An 18,442-nucleotide genomic window follows, 5' to 3' on the forward strand; every position below is an offset into this window, starting at 1 on the left:
TTAAACTAACCTGAGGATGGGTGGGTGGGAGGAGAATGTCAGTAACAATAAACCGTGATTTTGCAGTATTTCTGAACTGGGCTTCTGTCATGTTACATGAAGGGGCAGGGCGACAAATAGAAGAACACATCATGTGCATGAGAGAGGGCATGAGAGAGCTGTTCAAGTGTTGCCTTGAGATACAGTCTTGGGTTTGTACTACTGTCCAAATATCACAGCTTGAGTTTGATTTACAGATTAGATAATGCAGTCAATTTTAATTTTCACATTTATTTTAAAGATTTTGGGGTTCTTGAGCAGACCTGTATAATTCATGGCATACAAATAGTATGCACCACCTTCTGTATACACATCTTCAGTGATCCTTTAAAAAATATCAACCACTCTCATCTCATACCAGGTGTTAGTGCAACTGCTAGGCTTGCAGCCCTGGGCATCTAGGACCGGTTCCTGCTTCTGATGTTTCATATTTTGCCCAATGAGAATTGGGAGGCGGATGGTCTGGAAAACTTTTTTTTTTCTAAACGAACAACAAAAAGTAATCTTTCAGTGGTCAGTTACCTTTGGGAGAAAAAAAGAACTGGGGGAGCCCAGACAGCTGCAAAGGCATGTACGTAGGAGCCATCACAGCTCATTTCCTGAAAATCCCTCTTAAGGGAGCAAATAACCGCATTGCAGGAGGTGCTTATTCATCACGTACGCAGCTGCCACTCCTCTCCCACATTTTACGGGATGGAGGGAAGAGGGGAACAGAAAATAAAGTGCAACCAGAAACCTCACCACAGTGAGAGATAAGGGACCCGTAACAAGACGGCTGGCCCCTTGTCTTCAGCCTAGCCATTACATAGGTTCTCCAACGTCAGGCTCGTTTCATGATAGCTGGCTGAAGAAGGGGCCAGGCCGAGGGCAAGTCTTAAAACGGCAGAAGCAAAAACAGGTATGTGAAAGAAGACATCTTGTTGGGAAAAACTTTATCAGGGCCAGATAAATAGAACTGCTGTCAGCCAGTCTCTTAGGGGTCAGGGATGACCTTATGTCTTCAGTGGAGTCTGCTCAGTCAGATTGCGCACATCTTCCAGGAACTGCTTGGGAGTCAGGATGTGGGATGAGCCTGTGCAGCACAGAAGAAAGGTTGGCAGGGTTAACACCAGAGCGCATCACACAGCTCAGGTATGGCGGGAGCACTGTCCACCCAGGGGCAGTCACAAACAAAATCTTTGACAGCGCTATAGTTTTTGGAGCAGGTCACACTTTGCTCCACAGGTAGAACAAGACATGTTACCCCAACCCCAACTCCCAGTATCTAAGTCATCATCATCATCATCACCTCCCACCTACTGGACCTTTGCTGAGGAATGTTGCTGCCTCTCAAAAGATTCGCCTAGGACAACTGCTACCTACAGCCAAGGTGTCTAGAGAGGCATAGCAAACCATCTTTTCAGGTCAATCTCAGCTTAGTGTGGAGCTGTTGTGACCCCCACAAGAGCTTCAGAACACACAAAGATGTAGTGATACCCGTTAGCAAGCATGTCCAGAAAGTCAATAAAATATAGGTGTTAGAGCAGTACAACAATGGAACCAGTTACCTAGGGAGGTCGTGGGCTCTCCCACACTAGAGGCATTCAAGAGGCAGCTGGGCAACCCTTCCAACTCTACGATTCTCTGATCAAAAACCTGGGTCCAGAAGCAAGCACCAGCGGCCCCCACTCTTCTCCGCAGCAAAGCCTCAACCAGGAAGAACTGTTTATTTTGTAGAAGGGTCAGACGATCCCCATTGCATACATCCTTGGGTGCTTCCAGGCAAGGCTTTTATGGTGCCATCGCCCTGCCCCATCCATGGAATTTTACAGTGTGTGTGCCTGTGTCCAGATGTGGCTGTCATTTTCTATTTGTGCTTCTCCCGTGTTTTTTCTTAATGCAGAAAATCCATTTAGGGGAAAAAAAGATGAAAGAGCTGCCCAATGTCTTCTGATTGCCAGTCTAGAAACACCCATACCCATCATCGTTGCTTATTTGCATACCACTTTTCAACCCAAAGCAGTCATGACTAGAAGTGTTCATTGTCCTAGTCCCAGAAAACGCATCTGAACTTGCTTTCTGCTGCTAGCTGCATGCCGTTTGGATCCCTGACCCAAGCAGTTATCCCTTTCAAGAGGTGCTATCAAGTAACCCATCCGCTTGGATAAGTGTGGCACCATCCCTTTTTTCACTGGGGACGCATGGTTCCTAAATCATTGACTGCCTAAATGGTTCCCACCTTAAAGAGCTGGCTTTAGCCTGGGCCGCACCAGACCAGCACCAGCACACTTACCAATCAACACCTCCCACTTCCCATCCGTGGCCTCCGTGACTTCATAGGCGCAGCGCGTCTCGGACATGGTAACGCCCCCCAGCACGTACAGGATGAGGCGCGGCCCTGTCCGGTACTCGGTTGCCGTCTTGGTCTTGTGCCAATGGCCAAAACGGGCACTGCTGGAGAAAGAAATACGTGGGCAGACGGGGAGAAGCTGCGAGAAGGGGGCCAAGGACAAGCAGTCCATGAAAAACGAGGATTTCCCTCCATGCTGGGCATGTTGCTCCCAGCAAGACCGGCTCCTTCCCACACAACCTCAGCCCCAGGAACAAGCAACATTGGGGCCGGCCCAAGATGTTCTGGAGGCTGAGGGGAAGGGCATGATGGCGTCCCCTCCATGTACAGAAATTGAATGGGCTGCCAACACTTGTGAACAAGACAGCATCCTGCACTGCACCTGAAGCCAGAAGGCCTAGCTCAGGAGAGTGCAGGGCTAGCTGGGCAGCACAGGCCGCTCTGTCCCTCCAACACCTCGCTGCCACTCTACACCCAGTGCAACTATTGCCTGAGGAAACCGTCTCACTCGGCCTAATAGCAGGGCTGGTCCTGAGCAACACATTGCCCCAGGTTGTGTTTGTGTATGTAAGAGGGAAAGAAAAAAGGACAGCTTACAAAGGATGTTTACAAAGAAAACAAAATCTGAAACAATGAAAACCAGAATGTACAACACACACACAAGTGGAGTTCTTGTGGAGAAAGCCTTCACAGTTTCAGGTGCAGCTGTATTGATTTTTTCCCCATGTTGTAATCGGTCCAGTGTCATATCTGGCCATTATACAGCTATGATGACTGACATGTCAGAATCCATAAAAGAGCACCTTAAAAGCAGTTTGCTCTTTCAACTTGCAACCATTACCTGATTCTGCTGCACATACTCATGGGGATTTTATCTGCCTCTCTTATTCCTCCCTGCAATTCCCCCCAATGTATTTGGGTGGCATCACTCTTCCTTCCCCAGTGCCTGAAGAAAGGCCATCCCCACCCTATACTCTGCAGCTGCTCAAGGTGTGGCTACCATGTTGTGGTGAACATGCTTTTAAGCAGGAACAGACATGACAGGAGGAGAAGCAAGGGCCTTCACACAAGAATAGGTTCCCTCATGACCATTTCTTGCCTTGGTTTAGATAGTTTTCCGGCCTAGCTTCCAAATTGCCCTGGATGTTAGAAGACGCAGCTGTCATATGGATTCTTCTATTCTGCACACATCCCACCCTCCCCACAAAAGAAGAGACTGGAGATAAAACACTGGAGCATAGACCCAAGCCCCGGGCTTCGTGTATGAGGGAGTAGCCACCTCAAAACGCTGCCACCTTTACTCACCTCACAGCAGCTTGTGAGCAGGGGCCTGGGGCTGGGCAGGACACGTAAGGCCACAATTTCTTATCCAGCTTGTCTTCAATGGCGTCCTGTGTAAACATGAGCAAAGGGAGAAAGGAAGTCAGCTTCCTTTGTTCTTGCCTTTTAGAAACTGCCTGGCTCAAGACACAGTCCGATCTGACTCTTAAAAACAAAACAAGGAAACAGGCCAAGGAAGAAAAGGTGATCCATGCATCAGTCCTGAGGCAAAGGCAAGGCTGGATTCCACCAGGTGGTTCCCACAGCACAGAGAGGCAGACCTGAGAGTACCGAAGGGGACATGGGACAGATAATATGAAAGACACATTGAACCATCATAGTTGGTTCACCCTCCATTTCCAGATGCAAGGACATGCCAAACTCATTTGCTGCTCCCAAATCTCACCTCCAGGGTGGAAGTCCTTTTGGAACCCCCTCAGCCACTAAGCAGAAGTCCCAACTAAATCCCACCCACACTGCCAACCCTCCTCCAAAACAGACCGCTGCACAGCTAGCAGCTGAGTGGCACACAGGCTGGCTGTACACCAGGCCTGGGCTATATGACAACATGGTAATGGCTTCCTAATAGGGACTTTCAGCTTAATCCTTTGTTGACTTTTTCCCGTGGGAGCTTAATGTTTTGTGCAGCCCAGCTTCCAAAGCTACATTGGAGTTGCCTGGGGTGGGTGAGCGGCTCCCTTGATTGGATTAACTATCGGACTGAAGCTGGGTCAACGGCCTATTCCAAAATCCTCAAGGAGCGCAGTATCAGGACGAACAGTCAGAGTAACAGGATCCACGGCAGCAAGGACAGCCTGGCCCCTGAGAAGGAATACAACACACACACACACACCACACCTAGGGAAGTCACAAAGGGGAGCCCCCAAATAAGGCAAAAATGAAACACTAGCCACCATCTCAGACCAGGGCTTGGAGGGTGGGAATGAGGAGAGAGGGGCACAGGTCAAACTCGGTCACTCATGGTGGTGAGAAGAAAGGGCAGACCAAAGGGCCAGGTGACTTCAGCTGCACTGTTGTCTTATAGAGACAACCTTATAGAGACTGCCTTATAGAGCACTTCAGATGTTTCCCAGTGTACACCTGAACACTGCCAAAGGCACGAGCAGGGCCCTAAGCAGTCCCCGGCCAATCTAGAGAGACAGCACAGGATGAGCAATCCAGCCACACAACTGGTGATGCAGTCTGGGCAGAGGGAGAAGGGAGAGGAACACACCCTTGCCATTACCACGATGCATCCCATGCTCCTCGATGTGTGCTACACTGCCCAACTGGGAGCATTTGAAAATCTGAAGATCATCAAGGCGGAGTCGGTCCCAGAAATTCCCATCCTGATCTCTACACCTTGGGCGGCCTCACAGGGCTGCTCCTGTACAACTGCTCTGCCTCCAGGGGGAGATGCTCTCTGGGGAAAGTCACTGTGGCAGGTGGCACAAAGTTAACCTCTCCCTCCCTTCTTAAACTCCCTCTGCATACCTCCATGACATCCTTAAGAATGGGAATCCATCGCGAGAGCTGGTAGGTAGGTTCCAATCGCACTTTCCTCGCAGGTTTCATGTGTCCACCGGTGTCCTGAGAGCAGAGGAAGCAGTAAATAAAACAGACAGCAGCACTGGAGGAGGTGCCGGGGGTGGGGGTGGGGGAGGGAAAGAGAGGAAAGAGGTTCAGGAATGTGAGAAAGTCTCGACAGAGAGAGAGATGAAGTGGCTTACCTAATCGGCTCCAGCTGGTCTGGCAAAACAGAAAGGCAAGAGGAAAAGAACAGAGAATAGACTGAGAAAAGTGTGTGTTACACACACACACACACACACACGGACAGAAGAGCTGGTGTATCTTTCCCTCCCTCAGGGGAGTCACCTTAATCAACAGGAAATCCAGAAGTTACTCCCTCACCCCCTGCCAAGAATTGTCATTCATTCATTCCATTTATATCCTGCCTTTTCCCCTCTTGCAAGGGACTCAAAGCATCTTACGTGATTCCTCTGCTCTCCATTTTATCCTTCCTGTGAGTTAGGTTAGGCTGAGTGTCAGGGACTGCCCCCAAATCACCCAGTGAGCTTCATGGCTGACTGGAGATTTGAACCTGAGTCTCCCCAGCCCAGGTCTGCCACTCCAGCCACTCGACCGCACCATGCCGGCTCTCCAACTGCGTCGGTGATGGTCAATACAAGTTGCCCCGGCTGTAGCAGCTCAGGTATAAGCGGCCTGCCTAGTGGGTCTGACAAGGCAGCCATGGGGATGACGTACCTCCGGCATGATGGTGGCACCCAGGCAGTGCATGTTGTAGAGGATGTCCCTCTCTTGCTGTATGTTGGCATGCTGGATAAGCTTGGTAAGGTTCTCCTCATTGATGCCTACGCAGAGGGAATACAAGCAGCTCAGAAATGGGCGCTCCAGGGCTCTATAACCTGGTTTGCACATAACAACAAGCCATCTGTTTAAAAACCGAAGGATTGTCAGGCATGAGGGGGAGAGAGCAGGCCAGCCTCTTCTGTTGTTACTCAGCAACCCACAATAGGCTCCTGCTCAGCGTGACGTCCAAACCCAGACTGCTGGGTTATTTAGGGGCTCAACAACCCAGCAGTTAACCCAGTTCATTGTTGGGTTAACTGCTGAGTGGAGGAAAAGCAGAAGAGGTGGGTGGGCTGCAGGGGTTTTAAAACAGCTGGGTTGCAGCTATTTAGAATGTTTGTAGGATGTTTTAATCATGTATGCTATGTTTTTAATTAGTTTTTAATGTGTTTTATATTCACTGTTCCCTGCCTTGATCCAAGTGGAGAGGCGGCTAAGAAATTAATAATTAATAATAATAAATAATAATAATTTTGTGCACCAGCTTGTATACCTGGCCTCAGGTCACCAGAGCACCTCCACTGCCCATACCTGCGGAGAGAAAGCCTCCCAGGCTCCAGCGGATGGGAACAAACAACAGGCAGCCTCACAAGTTCAGGTTCCACATGCCTCAGCTTTGTTCAAGGCAACCACAGGGAGGCCGAAACCAGGTGAGACCCTTGGGGGAACATGGCTGGGCGGAGGAAGCCTGGAGAGGCGGAGGGGGAAAGAGAGCCTCGGGCGCCATGGAATCCACGCTTCCTTTCCTCCCTGGGCAGAACCTTTCCTGCAGCCCCTGCGGGTGATGGCTGTGGATGAGAAATACCATTCTGGAGGAGGATGCACAGCAGGATGATGCGGATCTTGTCGAAAGCCTCCACGCTGGCATCCAGGACTATCGGCACAATGGACTTCATCGGGTTCTTGATTTTCTCCCCTTCAACATCTGCACCTGTGGCCAGGTCCTGGGAGGGAGACAACCACAACAATGACAACAGTGGGAAGGTCCCTTCTGTTTGGCTGCTGCCCCCGCACGACAGCCGAGCTTTAACCAACCAAACGTATTTATTTTATTTTATTATTGCATTTATATCCCGCCTTTTTTCCTCTCAAGGAACCCAAGGCGGCGTACATAATCCTCCTCCTCTCCATTTTATCCTCACAACAACAACCCTGTGAGGTAGGTTGGGCTGAGAGTCTGTGACTGGCCGAAAGTCATCCAGTGGGTTTCCATGGCTGAGCGGGGACTAGAACCTGGATCTCCCGACTCCCAGTCCAACACTTTAGCCACTACGCCACAGTGGTGTAGGCGGCTCTGCATATACATGGCCTGAACCAGGGCCTACGGCAGCCTGGGGGTTCTCATTGCTCCCATCTCCCAGCGATCCCCAACATGCTCACCTGCTCCACGCCACACAGGTTCTCCACTGTGCCCTTGAAGGCATTCATACAGTCCTCTGCCAGGTGCAGATGTGTGGAATACTGCAAGAGGGAAGAGGAGGAGGGTAGGGAGTGGACAACATGCTCATCAGCCAGCCTTAGGTGACTCCTTCTCCCTCCCGCCCAGGTCAATCCCCCTCCCACCTCCATGACAAACAGCCAGTGGCAAGGTGGAATCTGAGGAGATGTTCCAGAAGACATAAAACTCTAGTTCAGGGCCATGCGTATCCTGCAATAATTAACCACATCCTGTGATCAGAAGTAGTTATGCAAATTAAAAAAAATCTATTCATTTTGCATAATTTACTCTGTTTCTACTGGGCAGAGTATCGGTCCCAGCCCTGGAAAACCCTCCTGAGCCTCCTTTATAGCGATGGGAGGTTCACCAGATATTGCCCCCATACTCTCCATCCTACCTTCACAGCCCAAAGGGCGAGAAACCCGTCTGCTGAAAGACAGGCTGCATTCTGTCTGAGGGAGAGCCTCTCCTTCCTTATATAGGCCTGCCCGAGACTTGAGATCTGTTGGAGGAGCCCTTCTCCGCATCCCACCAGTGCAACACATTCGTTATGGTGGGACATGGGACAGGGCTTTCTCTGTGGTGGCACCCCGACTGTGGAATGCCCTCCCCTTGGAGGCCCAACTGGCACCAACGCTGATTTTATTCCGGCGCCAAGTGAAAACATGGCTTTTTAACAAAGCCTTCAATGGTTAAATTCACCAAGCTCACACATTGTTCTAACTGTTTTAATTGTTTTTACTGCTTTTGAATTATAAACTGGTTTTAACTTGATTCATGGTTTAATTTGTTTTTAGCTGTGTATATTTATTGTTTTATATTGTATGATTTTAATCTGTATGCCACCCTGATATCCTAGTGATATAGGGCGGGATACAAATGTTTTAAATAAATAAATAAATAAATAAATAAATAAATTCTCAGGATGCTGAATTAGGGCCCCATGAAAAGAAATGCTCTGGTGTTTCTGCTCTTACGTGCAATCACACAGCACTGATCCACAGCCAGTGTATGGCACACAGCAGAACAGCTCTGGGTAACACAAGAAGAACTGCATGCTTTCTATAGGGAAATCACCACAGCTCAACTTCAGGCCCACTAATGCTCCCAAGCAAACCAAGGTGCCAGGAATGGGGTGGGGTGGGGTGGGGACGACCCATAGGATTTTCTGGCAGCCACCCAAGGGAAGGATGGTTCCAATATGCTGAGCTCCTGTGCTTGTTGCAGAAGTCAAATTGCAGAATAGGCATTATGTCCTTGGTTTCCAGGCCCAAGAGGGCCTTTACCTTTTACATTAGCTAGTATGCAGTCCTCTCTATTCCACCCCTACCCCACTTCTCACTGCAGATTCAACTAGCCCCTCTACGCTTCCGAGTTTTCATAATCGGCTCCCCAAAGAACAAGCAGCCCAAATGTAAACCCAATTTGTTTCTGGTCTCAATCCAAAGTTACGATTGTGACCTTTGCAGCTCTAAATGCAGTTTGGGACCAGGAGTATTGTAAGGCCGGCCTGCTCCCATAGGAACCTGCCTGGTTTGGTCTTCTGGGGAGACAAGGTGTGGTGGGTGGGGAGACAAGGCTATGGAATTTGCTCTTCTGGGAACCCAAATTGCTCTCCCCCAGCTTTCCGGTGCCACTTAGAAGCAAACGAAACAATATTCTGGTAAATGCACTGTGATGGTTGTTATTGTTATTTAAAATGAGCTGTAGCTACGGTGGAAAGTGTGTGGGAGTATAGATATTCAAACAACAACAAAAAACTGCCATGTGAGCCCGGACTCCTTTACCTTGTGAAGTTCTTTCTGGTACTGGGGCATCTTCTTCAGGATTTGAGACAGGTCCTTAATGTTGGCCTAGAAAGGGACATTCAAAAGGCAAGGCCAAGACCAGGCGTCGTCAGAGATGGTGAGCAAAAGCAACTACTTTCCAATCTTTCTCACCCTAAAAGCTCTGCAGGCTGGCGGACCCCAACTCCTTTAAGCTGGTCCAAGCTCAAAATTGCTGGAGCAGCCAGTACGCTCCAGGTGTGCCATGGAGCTGAAGACAGAACCCTCTGCCCCCTATTCTTATGGATGACTCCACTCTGTCCTGCCGAACTCCTCCAAGACTTTCACTGTGGGAAAGACTGTTGCCTACAGCGGGATTGGGGCTGTATCCTTCCAGAAGTTGTCCAATTCCCATCAGTCCCTGTCAGTATGAACCATGGTCAGGAATGCTGGGAGCGGTAGTCAAGGCTCCCTCATTTCATGCATTTAAGTGCTCTAGCCTCACAGCTGGCCCTCCCTTCCAGGGCCAAGCCTTCCTTTTTAATTGCACCCTCCCCCCACAGGCTGTTTCCCCTAAGCCAGGCTGCTCCAGTATCCTTGTCCCCACTGCAAAGGGGAGACCCACTTTGGGAAGGCGAATTCCCATGCCCAGAAGAGCCAAAGAATGGCCTGAAGCCATTGAGCTAAGCACGTCTGACCCTGTAAGGGTCTGTAATTCTTATGAACCACCCAGAGAGCTTTGGCTATTGGGTGGTAGAGAAATGAAATGAAGTAAATAAGCTGCTGGACGAGACACTGCTGTGGAGCCATATGTAAGCCTTCCCAAGCTCCCCAGAAGATAGAAGTACAATAAACAGGTGTCATCCCAGCAGTCTCACCTTGTCTGTGGTGAGTCTCTTGCTCTCACAGAAGGTCCGCAGAAGCTCCGTCACTTTCCTGTGAAAGGGAGGCACATTCAGGGCCTGCTCTGGAGTTGGCTCTGCACAGAACTAGAGCCAAAGTGAAGGCCCTCAGCTCCCTGGACCTGAAACCTCCAGCCTCTACATCAAACAACAATGCTCCGCGTAGTCTGCAAAGGCCAGGGCTCCCTGCAGCTGGAAGGGTGTGAGCATTGGAGGAGTGGTGGTGGATGTTACCATTTTATTGTTATCATCTGATTGGGATGAGCTATGGACACATGGGAGGCAACCCAAATGGACCTGGTAAGTGGGGCTACAGCTACCGATGCCATCGGTTTAAAACAAATCACAGGCGGGTCTCATTTGGTGACTGGAGAGGTGGGTTTGTGCGCATGTGTAAATATATACACAGGTGTACATGGGAGGACAGGTTCTCACTTGGACACATCAGCAATGTGCATGTGGCGTAGCAGCACCCAGAGGTCATCGTCCTCATCCAAGAGCACCGTTTTTTCCTTGGAGTCGCTGATGCCTGTGGATTCGTACCTGGAGGAGTTGAAGGAAGGCGAGAGAAAGAGGTTGGCTAAGACCCACACACACACGGCTGCCATCTCAGGGAGGAGGCAGCCCCCATCATCTGCCACTGACTTCCAGCCTGGCCCTTTCACCCCTGCTGCCCACGTCCCGTACCGATAAGTGTCGTTCTCAATGTTGAGCAGGTCATAGGCCATGGCCTGGAAGGTGAGCTCGTGCAGAAGTGGGGACACCAGGTCGTAGCTCCGGTCTACTATCAGAAGCTGGGAGCGAGATTTGTCGGGGCCCTGAGAGCAGTGAAAGAGGGGAGATGAGTCACGTCCTCCTTTTTGTGCACCTGGCACATCGATAGCACTGTTGCTATTCTCTCCCAGGCCAAGTAGACCCACTGCAACCTGTCCACACGTTCTTCAGTCTTAAGAAACCCACATGAACCATCACACAACTGATCTGGGCTGCAATCCGAGACATCGGGCACGTTGAACCTCTTTCAACCCGAACAGGGGGAAGAAACTGCACAGCAGCCAGGAAACCAGCAAACGATCAGTGGTCAGGGGAAGGGGTGCAGCTACCTGGGGACCCCCGTGAAGGCTGGATTTGGACCCTGGGCCTGAAGTTCGGCATCTCTGCAATACATACTTATCTGAGAGTAATTCTCATTGAACTCAGCGGAGCTGAATTTGTGAGTACCTGTCCATGGGACTGGAGTGTTAATTATTTAAGGCCAGCACTGCTGCAGGCACCAAGAAGCCCAGAGGAAGGAAGGCAGCAGCATACTGGAGCTCCCCAGGGCCTCTTTCCTCCACTCATCCCCGGCAAACTGACCTGCTGCACTAGCTACCAGTTGCGTGCAACCTCTCCAGCACGCTCGCGGATGGGGGCATGGTCAGAAATGCAATCATTCAAATGTACAAAATCCTTTCCCAATTGACAGTGCAAAATCCCATTAGGAGAGATGACTCACTAACCCAAACAGGTTGGGCTGTGCAAAGGAAAACAGCCGGTCTCTCCGGGCCACAGGCTGCCTGTCCTCTGTGGTGGAGACGATGCCTCCAATGCCCATTTGACAAAAGCACTTTAGGGGTTGCTTGGAGGGAGGGGAACCCCCCCCCGCGGGCAAATCTTTTAGGAGACCTACTAGCAGCCAGCCTGGAGGAAGCCAACATGGCAGCTGGGAGAGTAGCCACAGCACAGCAAAGCTTGGTGATGAGAAATGATGGAATGCCACTTGTGCTTGGGAGAAACCAGTTTTGACTATGGAGGCAAAATGCCAGCAAGTCTCAGAGTTCAGTTCATAAAACCTTCTGTTCTATGAATGCAGCAGCAGCTTGGGAGTGGGCTGTTCCCCAAATATTAGAGCTCACTCGATAACAATTAGCACGAAGCCTCACTTCTGAGCGTGCTCAAAGCTGGTCGGAATGTGCCCAAGAAATGTCCCTTCAGACATTCCTGCAAGCGAACAATGCAGTGCATCCTTAAGCCAGCAGGTGGCAGTACGAACACACAGCCGTGTTCTATGGACATGTGGCCGCTCTTCTCTCCTCAGGTGAAGCCAGGAATGCTTGGGGTGTCTTCAGCGTGGTCAAATAAAAAGCACCCCCCCACACACTTCAGAAAGCCACACTGCCCACTAGATCACTTATGGAAAATACACCCACGGGCTGCAAGTACACGTGTGTCCTGCAGCACGAGTGTCCAGAAATGGCTGGATAAGCTGGCCTGAGTCAAACAGCTGCCTTATCTCTCATCATCATCATCATCATCATCATCATCATCATCATCATCATTCCCCCCCCCCCAATCCCAAAAGCAAAACTGGTCTCATGGTCTTCCTAGAGCAGCCCTTGGGAGGGGATGCTGTTGCTGGTCATGGAGACCAATTCTCTTTCCCTGCCCTGTGAGAGGGTCACTGTTTACTAGCAGAGGTGCTTTCAAAAAGTATTTCCTGCAAGAAGCATTGCTAGGGAACAGCCTTCCCCAACCTGCTGTATGCCACTTTTTTTTTTTTACTACAACCCCCACCAGCTGGTCAGTGGTGATGGGAGTTTGAGTCCCAAACATCTGGAGTGTGCTGGATTGAGGAAGGCTGATAGAGAACATCCCTTGGCATGAAGAACGTGGTTCATCTGGGAAGATATTGGTGTCTGCGACCTCAGCTGGAGGTCGGGCACAAGTCCTTCTCTTCCTGCCCCACACACAACATTGACATCCCCTTAAAATTTCCATGCTAGCCCCCATCCTTTTTAACATATGTTCTTTGACTTCCATTTTTGGGTTAAGGGGAAAAGCCCCTGTGAAGAACAACTCCTTCCCTGGAGGCTGGAACATTGCTCCACGCTGTCAGAAACTGCAGTGAAAGCCAAAGGAAAGTGCCTTGTCTGGAAGTGATCTTAGACAAAACCATCTTGGTCTTCGGGCAAGGAAGATCAGTAAAAGGTAATGTTTGACTTGCAGACTAGATGAAGCACGGGAGACAGGTGAACAGTCTGTTTTGTTCCATTCTGTTTTTAAGAAAGAAATGTAGCTGTGGGAGGCTATGAAGGCGATCACAGAAGTGGTGTGAGTCAAGCCCTTCCTGGCAGCCCGTTTCTCCGATCAACATCTGCCTCCCTAGCTTCCTGCCCACCTGCGGGGAAAGAGCAGTTTGGGGAAAGTGATTCTGATGAGCTGAAAGGTTCACAGGGAAAGAGCTAAAGCGCATACATTTGTGCCTGCACCCCACCACTCCAATCAAATCTGTAGGCTCCCACAGCTGCATTTCAGTTCTTAAAAAACCCCGAAGGAAACAAAACATTCATGTACCATCTCTCCTCCATCATCTAGCTTGGCCTTTGGTGCACGTCTAAACTTGACAAGGAGAGGAGTGTGCAGCCTCTGCAGAGCTCCTCCCGTGGATGGCCTCCGTGGAAAGGACATTTTGTGGGTGTTTGGCAGGACATCCCAGCATTTAGTTAAATGCAAATAAGCTAGTTAACGATGGCAGTCTTCGGAAGACACACTCTTCCAGATGTTGTGCAAGACTCTACCTTCTTAGAAATGGTCAGAGTTCATACCCGACTGCCAATTTCCGTGTTTGACATGAAGCTGGAGGGCAGTCATTACTACCTCAACCCAACTTGTGTAGTAATGTAGTGATTGCTTTTCAATCTTGGCTTGAAGGAAGGTGACTTCTGCATTTTTTCCGCACTTCGAGGGAATTTCCCCCAGCACTCTTCCGAAGTCATCACACTCGTGCTCTGCTAGTGAAACTTCTGCTGCAGGGAATTTCCGAGATGGCACCAGAGCAGCTGGCCTTGCAAAGCAAGGCATCCCCCCAACCCTCACGGCTCTGCCCCACTGCACTCGAATGGAGCTTCGGCGTTGCTCACCTCTCCCATGGAAGGGTTGTCTGCTTTGAAGGCATTCAGCTTTGCCAACACTGCATGGGCCAACAAGCAGCAGTCTTCAGAGCCACTATGATAAAGAAAGTGGAGGCTATTTAGGAGCAGCACTTCTAGCGTTGAGTATAGGGAGAAGGCTAAACAGGTGGCTGGGCATGGCAAAGGCTGGGGCACCTCCTGAAGGACCTGGTCCAGCTGTCTCATTCATAGGTAGGCACCCTGGTTCTCAGCCTCATTCCTAAGGTGGGCACCTGGCAGTAAACCTCCCATCCTAAGCAGGTGGCCCCATTCCGATACTAAGTTAGTGGGACACCTGCTCAACCCATAATGGACCCCAATATGTACATCTCCCCTAACTTCTCTGCACAGTGTTATGGCTCAATATGCTCTCGCTCATGCTACATCCTCCTCATATACTTTCTCAAATAATTGGTGTAATTTCTCCAGGAAATATCAGGATATTCCCAACAGTCTCATTGAGGACAAGTCAACTGTAATAAAACCAGCAGGTAAGGGTGGGACCATTGTTATATTAGACATGATCAATTATAGTGCAAAGGTTCAGAGATAACTTAATGATCATTCCCTTCCTAGGAAGATCAGTCATGATCCCACCAGCCATATGTTGCCCAATATTGAGACGGTTGTGAATGAAACTCACACACAGAAGCCAGCCTTTTGATTAACTCTTATCCCAGAGCTTACAAGTTTGCCCGGACTTGAGTGTTCTGGAAAAACTGCAGATGGGCATTGCTGTCATCTTGTCATCAAGAAATCTTTCAAGTGAGGAACATGTATGATACATGCCACCCAAAATATATACACGTGAGAGACCACCATCAGGCAGACCAATTGTATCTGGCTCAAATTCAGTACTTCAACCCTTGCCTTAGTGTGACAGAGCACATCCTTTGCATGCAGAAGGCCCCAGGTTTGATCCCTGGCTTCTCCAGGTAGGGCTAAGAAAGAACCCTTCCTGAAACCCTGGAGAGCCATTGCTGCCAGTCAGTGTCAGCAATACTAGGCTAGATGGATCCACTGTCTGACTCAGTATAAGGCAGCTTCCTATGTTCCTATGTTGCCAGCCCCCCTCTATCCCTCCCTCTCCTCAGTGTATGGTGGGATCACAGCACTAACTTTCTATAGCGAATTGAGGGGTACTCCTTGAGGGTATCGCATAACGTGGCAATCTGCTCTGCCATCCTCTCTAGGTGATTGTTCTTATCTTCCCTGCAGTATGGGCTAAAGAGATTGTGGAAACTCTCCGGTTTGTCCAAGGAGTACACCTATGGGAGGAGGGGATAGAGAGAGAGAGACAGAGAGAAAGAGAAAGGGAAAGAACAGGAAAATAGTGAGTGGCATGTGACGAATGCACACCACTCGCACAGTCCTCTAGCAACACTCTTTCACAACAACCTGCCAGAGAATAGGGGGTGGGGCAGATTCCTTAAAGAACCATTGTCACAAAACAAAATGCATATTTCTGAAGACAGCTTCCTCCAGGCCACTGTCCCCACCCAAGGAAAACCCACCTCTCCAGTAGGTGTCAATGAGTGCAAACCCAAAAGGTTACCCCCTATGTACTGTATGATCAATCAACCTGACAACAGCCTCTTCATTCAGGCCATCACATCACCATCACTGGGACAAGAGCTAATGATTATTTGTGAACTGTGGATATGCAACACTTCAAAGTCATTAAGGGCTGCCAGTTTCTTGGCCTATAATTTACTTATTGTGTGCAGTGGATTAGCATTATTACTGCAGGCTCTTTGGGACTGTCATTCATCACCTGTATGGTGACTACCAAGCACAAAAGAGGCTAATTTAGCTACCTGCTTGAGGTGTTAAGAGCACTATTAGTCTAGCAGGTGCAAGACAGTTTGATGGAAAGTTTGCCAGACAAAAGCAGGAGGAAGCAATTGCTGAACCAGATATATTTTCTTTGTCAACTTTTGACTCCTAGTTCACTATTTTAAAAATAGAAAAGCTGACAGAAATCAATTGTTCAAAACAAACAGCAAAGCCAAAACCTGCAGCCAAATACTTGAGAATAAACTATGAGTTGCTTCATTTACAGCAGAAGTGAATATCAAGGGCATGTTTGACTAATTCTACAAACAAGGTGTTGTCAATAGTTTAGCAGAAGAACTCAAACCTGAGCTCTCTAGCTCACAGGTGGGGAACCTGTGGCTCTCTAGATGTTGCTGGACTGACCATTGGCCTTCCTGGCTGGGGAAGATGGGAGGTGGCGTCCAACAATACCCAGAGGGCCACATGTTGCCCATCTCTGCTCTAGCTAACTTGTATATTAGCAGCAGTTGTCAGAGAGGTATGCAAATGCTTCCTGATCCTTTTTTCAGCAATTGCCTGGTAGCTAAGCTTATGCTATCAGAGCATGCTCAGTTGAGGGCATGAATTCAGTCATAAGTCACTAGATACGGCCAAAGTATAAGGTTAAATATACTGTGGGATATACACCTCCCACTGTACACACGCTCTCTGATTTGACAAACTCTCATAATGGCCTACAAGATGGACACAGGCCTCCTGCTCAAATTTTGTAGAGTCATTACAGAAATCGCCTGGTTCTTTTTTGTCCCACAAGGACTTATGCAGCGGTAGCCTGGGTCCCTGCATGTTTTTAGCAACAGTAAATCCCTTTGTGCAAAACTCACTCACCCACCTCTGCCACTTGCATTGTCTGGTGGAAGGAAACACAGGAAGCCCCTATTCACAGCCTCCACCCTCTGCCTAGCTTTCTCCTTACCTGTGACTCAGAGGGAAGGAAGGCCACATTGATTTCCTTGAGGGTCTTGATGGCTTTGGTGATTCTGGATTTGCCAAGCTCATTAAAGAGGTGCTCAGGGCAGGCTGAAAATCAAGGAGAGGGGACAGGTGTTACACTGTTTTTCCCTCACAGGTGACCCCCCCCTCTCAACCCAGCCTACCACACAGTAAGCGCCTTATGGTAACCGGATGACCCTGACAGCTACCAAGATGGGAAACAAAGGATTCCGCCTTGACATGCTGTCTCACAACTGAAGGTCACACTGAGCACTCCTGGTCAGGATCTTTCTTTACTGCTTCCCAATCCTGTCTAGACAACCTATGAGCAGGTGCAGGAAGCTTAGGAAGAGAATACTGAGAGGGACCAAGCGATCTAACCTCCAGCTTTTCAAGCAGAAACATCAACTCCTCATCAAGCCATGCCACACTGGAGGCTCAGGACAGATCTTGGCGCCTTCCAAGATTCATATATACGCACTGGGGCCAACACCCATAGAACCCTGCAGTTAAAAACTCAAGCAACTGCAGAAAGGCACATAGCCAAAGATCAGTGGGTAGAATGGCTATGTAGATTGGCTAAGTATCAACCGCTGGGTTGGGAAACACCATGGTATCCAAGCCAGGGGTGGACAACTTGCTGCTCCATGTTTTAGCTTACAGATGTTTTGACCTACAACTCCCATCAGCCCAAGCTAGCATAGCCAGTGACGAGGGATGATGAGAGTTATAGGCCAAATCATTCAGACGGCCACAAATTGCGCACCCCTGCCATAGAGTGAGCCACGCACATCCACTTGTCCTGTTTGCATGGGAGCAGTCCTTGAACTTACTGTCAGTAAAGAAGACATGGGCAGCCTTGTACGTGAAGGTGGGAGAGCCTTTGAAGTCATTTATCAGAGCGTGCACCGACTGCAGAGGGAAAAGAGTTTGTTAGCAGTAGCTAATATACAAACCTGAACATCTGCCACTACTTGAGCTTCTGCCTCTGGTTTCCGTCCCCTTGGCTTCACAAATAGTTAACACTCCAGTCATACTAGGAATCCTTCATCATACAGAATTATGGGAAGAACAGGTTCCCCTAAGGGAATTATACAGATATGGGCAGCTAATGGCATGCACCCCACCACCCCATGGTCCTTCCTGCCAAAATTCCTCCTTCCCAAGGAGTTGGCAGAGAGCTACCCCAGGGATAAGCCCTAGTCTCAAGTGAGCCACACACTGGCATGGGTAATTAGGGAGGTACCATCGGATTCTTCCTCAGCCATTAAATGGTATTTGGAGGTTATCACTAATTCAGTGTCTGTCTGAGGATGCAGCAATTAAGAACCTACCGTCTCAATGGGGCTGATCAAATAGATTGCTTCCAGGCTGGGGAGAGGCTCTCGGCGCTTGTTGATATCTTCGATAACTGTAGGAAGTAAATGTGTATCAGATGTCTGGATTTGGGATGGGGAAAGAACGGAGTTGCATAATTCCTAGCGGCTGCACTGGACTCCGTTTTGGATGAGGGAAGGTGAAAACAGGGCTAAACACAGACCAAGAATATGAAGATGCCAAGAGAAGCAGATTGCAAATCA

At 49.3% G+C, this 18,442-nt stretch overlaps 1 protein-coding gene across 4 annotated transcripts in view; it reads right to left on the reverse strand.

Moving 5' to 3' along the window:
- Positions 1–254: 254 nt before the first annotated feature.
- The window catches only part of STXBP2 (syntaxin binding protein 2), a 40,336-nt gene continuing 22,148 nt past the window's right edge, over positions 255–18,442 (reverse strand). For 3 of the 4 annotated variants that reach the window (XM_063120474.1, XM_063120476.1, XM_063120477.1), the window contains 16 exons: positions 18,197–18,273; positions 17,696–17,774; positions 16,846–16,949; positions 15,213–15,361; positions 14,064–14,148; positions 10,852–10,982; positions 10,600–10,707; positions 10,141–10,198; positions 9,284–9,349; positions 7,439–7,519; positions 6,864–7,002; positions 5,954–6,060; positions 5,183–5,278; positions 3,674–3,759; positions 2,312–2,472; positions 255–1,111 (listed from right to left, as the gene is read on the reverse strand). In XM_063120474.1, coding sequence (XP_062976544.1) covers positions 1,032–1,111; positions 2,312–2,472; positions 3,674–3,759; positions 5,183–5,278; positions 5,954–6,060; positions 6,864–7,002; positions 7,439–7,519; positions 9,284–9,349; positions 10,141–10,198; positions 10,600–10,707; positions 10,852–10,982; positions 14,064–14,148; positions 15,213–15,361; positions 16,846–16,949; positions 17,696–17,774; positions 18,197–18,273 — 1,607 coding nt within the window. In that variant the 3' untranslated portion in view covers positions 255–1,031. The remainder of the gene's footprint in view (positions 1,112–2,311; positions 2,473–3,673; positions 3,760–5,182; positions 5,279–5,953; positions 6,061–6,863; positions 7,003–7,438; positions 7,520–9,283; positions 9,350–10,140; positions 10,199–10,599; positions 10,708–10,851; positions 10,983–14,063; positions 14,149–15,212; positions 15,362–16,845; positions 16,950–17,695; positions 17,775–18,196; positions 18,274–18,442) is intronic. The other variant, XM_063120475.1, reaches the window with a different exon arrangement.

Source organism: Elgaria multicarinata, chromosome 3, assembly GCF_023053635.1.
Source record: "Elgaria multicarinata webbii isolate HBS135686 ecotype San Diego chromosome 3, rElgMul1.1.pri, whole genome shotgun sequence".
In the NCBI taxonomy this organism is placed as follows: Eukaryota; Metazoa; Chordata; class Lepidosauria; order Squamata; family Anguidae; genus Elgaria; species Elgaria multicarinata.